Source organism: Microtus ochrogaster, linkage group LG4 (genome assembly GCF_000317375.1).
Source record: "Microtus ochrogaster isolate Prairie Vole_2 linkage group LG4, MicOch1.0, whole genome shotgun sequence".
NCBI lineage: Eukaryota > Metazoa > Chordata > Mammalia > Rodentia > Cricetidae > Microtus > Microtus ochrogaster.
In genome coordinates, this window is record NC_022030.1 from 17,434,366 (window position 1) to 17,444,233 (window position 9,868).

The 9,868-nt window shown below is 48.8% G+C and overlaps 1 protein-coding gene across 1 annotated transcript; it reads right to left on the reverse strand.

Annotated features, from left to right (window-relative positions):
- Positions 1–3,288: 3,288 nt before the first annotated feature.
- LOC106144165 (pregnancy-specific glycoprotein 22-like) lies at positions 3,289–7,880 on the reverse strand. The gene is made up of 4 exons (XM_026786369.1): positions 7,799–7,880; positions 6,435–6,794; positions 4,245–4,604; positions 3,289–3,664 (listed from the first exon to the last, which is right to left on the reverse strand). Exons 1-4 carry the CDS (start codon positions 7,860–7,862, stop codon positions 3,297–3,299), a joined length of 1,152 nt encoding a protein of 383 aa, XP_026642170.1. The 5' UTR covers positions 7,863–7,880; the 3' UTR covers positions 3,289–3,296.
- Positions 7,881–9,868: the final 1,988 nt, after the last annotated feature.

Here is a 9,868-nt window from a genome sequence, read left to right on the forward strand (position 1 = left end):
TGGTAAAACTTTTGTTCTCAATATTGTTTGTTACATTTATTATTTGTTATTATTGTTTATAGTTGTAGTTAGTTTAGTTCTGTCTTATTTAGACAAAAAAGGGGAGATGTAGAGAGAGCCCGCCCTTTGGGGGCGGGACGGCCTTCTTCCTGTCTGTAAATTGGGGTGCACAAACGCTGGTAACCCCTTCTTCCTGTCTCCTATTTCTGGGCATCGCGGGAACTTCGGTTGCGTTCTATTTATATTAAAGTTGCTTTTATTTTATACCAATTGGCCTGTATTAATTCAATCCGCCTTCAGGCTTCTCTGTCAGCCCCCATTGTCAGCCACAATCAGAGAGTCTGGTTTGATCACATGCTTGTTCAGTCCCTGTTCAGCTGTATTTGGTGAGCTCCCATTAGAATAGGCACACTGCCTCAGTGGGTGGACCAACCAACCCCTCGCGTTCCTGACTTCCTTGCTTCTCTTCTCCCTTCTTCTGCCCTTCAACTGGACCTTGGGAGCTCAGTCCTTGCTCTGATGAGGGTCTCTGTCTCTATCTTCATCCATCACCGGACAAAGACTCTATGGTGATATTCGAGATAATCATCAGTGTGATAGTGGGGCAAGGACAGTGCAGGCACCATCTTATCTGCTGCCCAAGGACCTAGCTGGGGACAACCCCATAGACATCTAGGATGAAGCTTAGGTTCATCACTCAGTGAGGTATGTGGTAGTGTCCATCCAACTCAGAGGAAATAAGAAAATAGATTCCATGACCTCGCTGCACCTAAATGTGTCATGTTTTCTGTATAGAACTCTCTCCCCAAGCATCTCCATGCTCACAGTCCTCACATGCCAGCTCACACAAAGAATATGTGGATGGGGTGCCTTCTCTCACTTCTTTTTTTTTTTTTTAGATTTATTTATTTTGTATACAGACTCTGCCTGCATGTATACCTACACACCAGAAGAGGGCATCAGGTCCTATTATAGATGGTTGTGAGCCACCATGTAGCTGCTGGGAATTGAACTCAGGACCTCCGGAAGAGCAGCCTGTATTCTTAACCTCTGAGCCATCTCTCCAGCCCCTTCTCTCACTTATTCTTCTATAGCCCCTGAGTCTTTACCTCCTGACCCCTAACATCTCCCCTTTCCCTGATGCAGTCAACCCCTGACTTCACTTCAAGATGGGTCTCCCAATCTGTCTTCCACTAGAGCTGGGCCTTGTTAGGAAAAATTAGTTTGATATTTCTGGAAGGCCTGATGCCTGGAGAAGCTCAGATACATGTGAATGGATGGAAGAATGAAGGTCCGTGGAGTTTTCATGTCCAGGTGTTTATGAAATTTTCATGTGTGGAGCTACTGTCAGCAGTTACAACTCCAGCTTAAGCTAACTTGTGCATGTGCAGGGAGTCGGTGTATAGGTGTGAGGGGGTATGAGTGTGGGTGTTTCTGCAGGAGTGGGTAGATGCCATCTTTTGTGTATAGATGAGCGCAGGTCACAGCACTTAGGTGGAAGTCAAGGAACAACTTGAGGGAGCCTCCCCTACCCTTCCACCTTAGGAGATTGCAGCAGGTCTCTGAGCTCCCTCTTTTCACACACTATCAAGCAGTGCTCTCCCCACCTGTGAGCAGGAACCACAACCAAGGGCTGCAATCTTTGCAGAGAAGTACACAGTGGGCCTCCATGGTGTCTGCTGCCTTCTCTGCTCTCCCTTTGTGGAGAACAGCTCTTACTCCAGCACTCGCCTCCATGCTCTGTAACCTTCCTCCCTCGGAGCTCAACCTCCTGAAAGGCTGACACATCCCAGGGTAAAGCTGACTGTTGTCAGGGGTAGTTGCTCTGTCCCTTACACACTTAGTCCTGCCTGGTGTTCCAGTTGCTTTCTCTGCGTATGAGTTTCAGTCCTCCAGGCCATACAGTGAGCACAAGGCTGATCATCACCTCTGCTCTCTTCTTCCAACATGTCCTTTATGATGTAGAATGCCAGATGAGCTTCCAGTCTGCCCTGGGTTCTCAATACTCTGAGAAGGTGAAATTTAATCACCATAGGAAAGTGACTTAGATGTCTGTGAAGGCTGAGAAGGGACCAGCTGATTGATGCCTGGGAAAGGGAACAGACCCATTCACAATGGAGTCACCACTCAGGGTACATTGTCATGAAACCCAGGAATTGTGTGAGAAGATTCATGTGGGTGTGAAACAGGGGGTAACCTGAGTCCTGGAGAGAGATAGGCATCTCCGTCATCCTAGGGAGAGTTTTAGGAGAACCCTCCATCTTCCTAGGATGTGCCTATGGTCTTTCCATAGCCTTCCTGGGTTGTATCCGTCCTCTGTCTAAGTGAATTCCCCATGGCAGATGCCGGAAGGATAGGGTGGTAACACAGGATCCTCTAATAGAGTGGTATACTTAGAAACATAGGAAGCAGCCAGTAGGTCTGAGAAGGCTGTCAGTGACCTCCGGGTCTGTAGGGATAGGGGTGGAAGCCAGATACAATTAAGCTCATGGCTCCCGTAGATACATTTCTGGGTGTTATGTGGACTTATATTGCTATTTAGTGATTACTGGGGGACCTGAAGCTTGTGTTTGGGTTCTGTCCAGTTCGGTAACCATTTGCCTACAGGAGAGAAATTTCCTGCTCTAGATCCCAGAGAACAAGCAAATCCAAGGTGGACATGTGTCCTTTGTTCCACTCCTGGGGACTCTGAGCTTCCTCTGAGGTCACATAAGTCCATCCGGAGAGTTAGTTAATGGCCTAGGCACCTAATCAGCTATACTCTTTAAGGGTCTCTGAAGAAGATGTTCAGGTGACATAGCCCAACTGTGACTTACATGGAAGCACACTGGCTTGTTCATATAGCAGTAAGGCCTTGTTCCCTGTCAACTCTAACAGGTGGTAAAAATCAAGTACTGGCAAAAAGCTCCCCAGTGTCATCTGGAGTCTAGCTAGGGACAGAGATTTGCAGCCAGGGCTTCCTGCTGTCTCTATGAGGATCCCACAGCTTCCTTAGTCAGGGCCTGCCTGACTCCTACAGAGTCTGTCTCAGGGCCTTGTGTCCTGTGAGGGCTCCAAGTATCTGGTCTGAGGCTGGCATCCTGTGGCTGAGTTTGCCCAGCACAGGTTCTGCTCTCTGCAGGTAGACAGGTGAGGGATTCTGACCTACTGCAGTTTTTCTACCCCATGTGTGTTCTGTAGGAAGGGCCCGAGCCCCAGTGTGGGGACACTGGGAGGAGAAAGCAGGCACAGCCCAGTCCTGGCAGCCCAGTGTATGAAGTAAGACAAGCCACACCCAGCAGTTGGGAGACAGGTTTTCATTTACTGTTCACATGGAACTGCACATGTGCCGTTTCAGTTTTCAAATATCTGTTTAGAATTTGAAGTGTGTACAAGCCTGAGTCATTCTCAGTAACATCCCGAAGCTGGAGGGATCCATTGGGGTACACTCTCTCTCTTCTTCTGTGGGCAGGCCCCCTGGTAACGGAATTTGTGGCTCTGCTGTATTCTGCGATTTTAAAGATCTGGATGCTATACACTCCTCTGTACCAGGAAAAGGCTCTCACATCTTCTGGGAGATTGTGAACAAGAAATAGAACACTTTCCCCTTCGGCAGCATTTCTTGGCACTGGCTCTATGGTGAGCTGGGCAAAGCTGAGAGGGTTGCAGCACGTAGAGAGGGAAGCTGGAAGAGAAAAAGAGAACCAGCCCTCACATGGGGATCACTGAGTTGGCAGAAAGATGGCAATCTCTATCCTGTGCAGGTGGATTTGTCACTCAGCCTAGAGATACATACCATCCCACTCGCAGGAGGTCGGCAGCATGACCTCCATTCCCTCATTACCCTGAATGTGTCATTTCTCTGCATGTAACTCTCCCCTCATGTGACTACCTAACTGCCCCACTGCTCCCCGTCAGCTTGAAAGGAAGTGAGATACCAAACCAGGGTCACATGTAGTTGTGTAGTAGATGACTGGGACCAGGGCTTCTGATGTTGACTTCTCTATGAGGCTGCCGTGGTTTCTCCCATGCATGGCTGGAACCTCAGGATGCTGAGTTACTTTCCATCAACGTCTCCCTTGATACAAGGAAATCATGAGATGGAGTCTAATCTACAGTTGTCTGTGTCCTCCATGTGTTTCCTGCACTAAGTGCTCAAACCCCAACAAGAGGACGCAGTACAGAGGGGAGGCAGGCACAGGCCAGGCACAATCCTATGTGTCTAAGTCCCGCCCGGCACAGACCGATTGCAGAGAATCACTTACAATCCACGTGGAGTTGCACATGCACTAACTCTATTTGCAGGTCTCTACTCAGAGTTCGTAGGGTGTAGAATCCAGTGTCTTTCCAGGTGACATTGTGGAGCAGCAGGGATCCGTTGCTGTACACTGTCTCTCGACCACTGTGTGCAGGACCCAGCGTAGTTGAATTCGTGGCTGTTATGTGTCGAGCAACTTCCAGATTGTTGAACGTAATCACACCTTTGTACCAGGAAAGGGTTTGAAGATTCTCTGGGAGATTGTGAACACGTAGAAGAACGCTTGCCCCTTCTGCAACACTGGGCGGCACTGATTCGATAGTGAGCTGGGCAGAGGTGGGAGGGTGTCCACAGGTGGAAGAGGAGGCTAGAAGGGAAGAGAGCGATCCATCGATACTGGGACTTTGCACTTGGCCAAAAGGGAGCACTGAGCAGGTGTGTCCATTGCTCAGCCTAAGCTTGTAAGTGTCTCCCTGTCCAAATTGGTGGAAACCTGCACACGACCTTCATGTTCTCAATGTCCCCACCCTTGTCATTTCCACTATATGTCTCTCTCCAGTTGTCAAGATTGTCCTGGCTTACTGCCATCAGACCCCTGCTCACACTTACAGTGGATGGTATTGGGGTGACGGCTGTCCAACCTCTTCCCCTACAGACCCTGTGTCTTCACTCTGACTTTGTTGTTGTTTTGTTTCTCCTGGGGTTCCAGTCAATATCTGACTTCACCTTCTAGCTTCTCTACTCATCTGCCTTCCAATCAGCTGTCACTGGGGCTCCATGAGAACTGAGATCTGTTCTATACTTTTGAAAGCAATACTACCTAGAAAATCTCAGACACATGTGGAGAATTAATGCCCTGTGTACTCAGCGCTCTAAAAAGATGCAATGTCTTCTTAGCAGGAATGCAACAGAGATGTCTGTGAGGCCTCAAAAGGAAGAGCTGAGTAATGCGTGGAGAAGGGGACTGATCCAGTCTCACTGCAGGCCTTAGCCAGGATGCTGACCAAAGACAAAGGTCCAGGAGCAAATGTGTCAGAAGCCTCACATCCTGGGTGAGTGCTACAAAGGGAGCTCTGGGCTCCACCAGCTCATGCAGGGTTTCACAAGAATGCTCGCACTCCCTCTACTGAGATGTCCAATGGATCTGCTCATGTGCTCCCTGGCCTCTGGAGTGGCTTGAGCTTCTGCCTAGCTGATTCCTGTAGGATAGTCTATCTTTCCCGAAGGAAATACATTTTTTGGAACTGAATATGAAGCCCTGGCAGTGGATCACTCACACAGAAGCAGCCAGTAGGTCTGAGAAGCCTGTATCACTGATCTCCAGGAATGTAGGGACAGGAGCAAAAGCCAGGAAACAAGTTCCTGCTTAGGGAAATACTTTTCTGAGTTTTGTTGTGTGTCCCAATGCTTCCCCTAGTGGTCACTGGGGGGAACTGCAGCTCACATCTGGTAAACTGCCCATCTCAGCAGGGCCTGTAATCCATTGCCTGCAGGAGAGAATTCCCTGAGCTCGACCAGAGAGAACAATAACTTGCCAGGATGACCTGTGTCCTCAGTCCCTCTCCTTAGTGACCCTGACCTTCTTCTGAAGTCTCATAAGCCCATCAGGAGAGTTCACTAATGACCTGGGCACCTGTCCAGCTGTGCTCTCCATGCTGAGTCTCTGGGGGAGATGTCCAGGCGGACCTAGTCTAACCATGGCTCTCATGACAGTGCACTGGCTGGTTCCAGACAGCACAAGACTTTGAGTACTAGAAAGCACTGTTCCCGACCATAAGGAAGTCAAAATCCAACCTTCACAAAATGCTTCTCCAGGATACCTGAAGCTGAGTCTGGGAGAGAAGTCTGGAGCCAGGGCATCCTGTTGTTCACCTCTCCCTGAGGATCCAGTGTTTTCCTCAATCAGGCCCAATGTTGGTCCCTCAGGTCTTCTCAAGGACACATTCCTGTGAGAACTCCAGAATTCCCGACAAAGGCTGATATCCCTGGCTGGACTACCCACCATGCATCCACGTGTCTGCAAGGATTCTGGTCCACTGCAGTTATTTTCTACCACATGTGTCCTGCACTAAATTCTCAGACCTCGACATGGGGACACAATGCAGAGGGGAGGTAGGCACAGGCCAGACCTGACTATTCTGTGTGTCCGGTGGAACAAATCCCACTCAATACCCAGCGTTCACAAAGAACCACTTACTGTACACAGGGAGGTGGATGGTTGTTAGTGACACAACTCTTGAATGTCTACTGATGGTTCGTAGGGTATAGAATCCTGTGTCCATGTGGGTGACATTGGAAATCCACAGGGATCCATTGCTGTAGACTGTCTCTCTACCGCTGTATTCAGGCCCCGGCAAACTTAAATTGCTGTTCAGTTCATAGAGTACAATTCTGCGTTTCATATTTGTTAGCCCTTTGAACCAAGCAAAGCCTAGCAGATTCTCTGGCAGACTGTGGACATATAGAAGAACATTGTCTCCTTCGAACACATTGGGCGGCACTGATTCAATGGTTACTTCAGCAGTGGCGGGTGAATGACAACAGATTAAAAGGAAGGCTAAAAGGAAAGGGGAAAAATCAATATTGAGGAGGTGTGCTCATCACTTAGGTGTGTGGGTAGGGCTGTGACCACGCTCCTTGATGGAGGTGAGCAACATGGCCTCTGATGGTGTCTTTTCCTGTCTATGAAATAATCTTCTCACTGGTCTTTCTGGATTCCCCTCCCAGTGTCCCCATATCCCTCCTCACACAAAGAGTATTTAGTATGAGGAATTCACTGGCAACCTCCTTTTCCTCTAGAGGGTCCTCACTTTCTGATTTTTCTCTGTTCCCTCTGTGTTATCAACCAACCCCTGACATCAGTTTCCAGTCCACTAGAACCAGGGCTTTGTGAAGACAGGGATTATTAGTGTAATCTTCTAGGAAGATTCAGTTCCTGGGAAAGATTCAGACACCTTTACAGAAGGAAAGAAATAAGGAACAGAGGAATGTTGGAAGGAAGGGTGTCTCCATGGTATCATCTATGTAGGTCATGGTTTGGAGTGAATGGTAATAATTATATTCAAGTTTGATTTAGTTTTTTTTAATTTAATTATATACTAAATGTGTATATTTCTGAAAGCACATGGGTCAGTGTGTGCAGGTGTAGGACCATGCCAGAGCAACTGTGCGGAGGGCAGAGAAGAGGCAGCAGGAGTCTGTTTCTCCATCTGCCATGTGGGAACTGAGGACTGAATTCTGATGGTCTTGTCTCCCACACTGAGCCATCTCACTGGCTCACTCCTGTTGATTTATGTATGGAGTCACCCTGTCATAACTGGGACATCGGGCTTCAGAACATGGCAGCCAAGAGAGTCACTTCGAATAGGGAGTGACTGGAGTTTTTCTCTTCCCTCATCTCCTTCTGTCCACTGAGTGCTTCAGGATGCTGAGCCTCTGTCCCTCACTGTACCTTCTGCAAAGAGAAACCTCAAGTCCCCTCTCAGGTACCTGTCCTCTTAGGCGACTCCAGGCTACTACTGAGTTTCCCTCAACCCACAGTCAAAGAGTGGGTACACTTACCTGTGAGCAGGAGCCCCTGCCAGGGCGTGCAGCCCTTGTAGGGAATCACAGAGGACACCTCCATCTCTCTTCCTACTGTGCAGTTCTCCCTCTGAGGAGAAGAGTTTCAGTTCCAACACAGCCCCCAGGCTCTACTGTCCTTCCAGCCGAGCTGAGTATCCTCACAGGCGTTTCCCACAACCGGATGTGATGAGGATTGTTGGATCTGTGTCCAAGGCTTGCTCTGTCCCTTCCACTCCCAGTGCCGTCCCACGTCCCTCTCAACTTCCGTTTATGTTTCTCCTCCAAGCACCATATTGGGCAACAATGCTGATAAGCATCCCCATGCTCTCAGAGAACAGCAGCTCATCCCAGGGCTGGCACAGGCTGTGTTCTGGCCCTGGGTCTCTCAGCATCCAAGAAAGAGCCTCCATCCTGCCTACATGTCCTTGTGACACAGATTCCCAACTGAGCATCCAGGCTGCGCTATGTTCTCCATGCTCTGGGAGGATGAGATTTACTCCCAGCAGGAAGGTGACAAAGATGTCTCTGAGGGTTAGAAAGAGACCAGCTGAGGGATGACTAGGGATGAAGGCCAATCCTGTATGACTAATGTCATGAGTCAAACTCCTGATTCGGGAGGGAGACCCAGGAGCAGCTGTGTGAGGAATTCCATGATCTCAATGTTGTGGTAGGGGTGGCCTGTGTGTCCTTGTGGGCTCCCTCTTTCTATGGAGGGCTTCAAGGCAGCCTTCAGCATTACGTGTTGGCTGAGCTGTGTGTTGGGTAAGCTCAAGTCCTCCCTGATCTTACTGGGTCACCTTTGCATTTTGTCTTGGTGATTCCCTGGTGGTAATCCTGTCATCCGCTGCGGAAATGCCAGGAGGAAAGGGGCTTTCAGGTTACCCGTGCAGAAGAAAGATGTTCTCAGACACAGGTCACAGCAGGGTCCAGGTAGGGAGCTCTGGGTTAGTGGAGACAGGGATGGAAATGAGTCTCCTAGGCAAGGTCATAACTCAAGGAAACAATTTTCTGAGGTTTGAGCGTGTGTTCTGATACTGCCCCCTGGGGTCACTTGGAGAACTGCAATCTCATGCCTAGGGCAATACTAGGCAAGGTCAGCAAGTCAAATGTGGCCTGCCTAATACCCTCAGCACAGGGGGGATATGGGGCCTGTCATCCTGCTCACTGTGCTCTTCAGAACTCCTAGTGGTAGGGTAGGCCTAGGCAAGGTTTCAGAGTTTCCTGGGAAGCCCTGGACAAAAGTCAAAATAGAAGAATATAGGTACCCTCAGGAGGAGCCCTGTGCTAGGAAAGTTTCAGAGAAAAGTCCTAGGACATTTCTCTGGAGACTCAAAGGAGAGGGCAGTAATATATGGGCTGCACATGCGTGTTTGGACCCATCACTGGTGTCTAAATCCTTCCTTCTCTTTATCTACAGGCTCCAGAGGGGCTGTGATCTCTAATACAGAGAATATTGATTTAAATGGGTAAGTCTTCTACACTTCCTTATACACTGTTCTATTTCTTTCTCTTGTTGATAAAAAAAAAATACCCTCAGCAACAGCAGTTTAGGAGAGAGAAAAGGGTCCATTTCCTTCTGAGGCCAAGCACTGAAAGAAGTCAAGGCATAAAGCATGCTGCTCTCTCCTTACACTTAGCTAGCTTTCCTTTATCTATTTATTTATTTAGGTTTTTAGTGTGTAGCCTTCATTGTCCTGGACCTTGCTCTGTAGACCAGGCTGGCCTCGAACTCACAGAGATTCACTTGCCTCTGCCTCCCTAGTCCTGGGATTAGTCCTGGTGTCTGCACCACCACCACGTGACAAGCTAGCTTTCTTATACAATCAAGAATGATCTGCTTAGAGATGGTGCTATCCACAGTGGCCTGGTTCCTCCTGAATCAGTTAGGACAATCTGTCACAGACGTGCACAGTCTGACCCGATAAAGACAGACCATAGACATGCAGTTGTGTTACTCGGTTTAGACTCTTTTTCCACCAAAGTGACCTTGGGTTGTGTCAAGGTGACAACAAATGCTAACTAGGACACCATTTCAAACTGCTAAGTCCTCCTCCTCCACAAGGAGAC

Bases quoted from the DNA above. Each gene is read 5' to 3' on its own strand.
- LOC106144165 (XM_026786369.1), bottom strand. From the start codon at position 7,862: ATGGAGGTGTCCTCTGTGATTCCCTACAAGGGCTGCACGCCCTGGCAG. The intron at 4,605-6,434 runs GTAAGTGGTTCT...CTTCCCTTCTAG, and splicing joins CATCCACCTCCCTGTGTACA to CCTCCTCTTCCACCTGTGGA. The intron at 3,665-4,244 runs GTAAGTGATTCT...TTTCTCTTCCAG, and splicing joins TGTGCAACTCCACGTGGATT to CTTCCCTCTCTACGTGCTGC.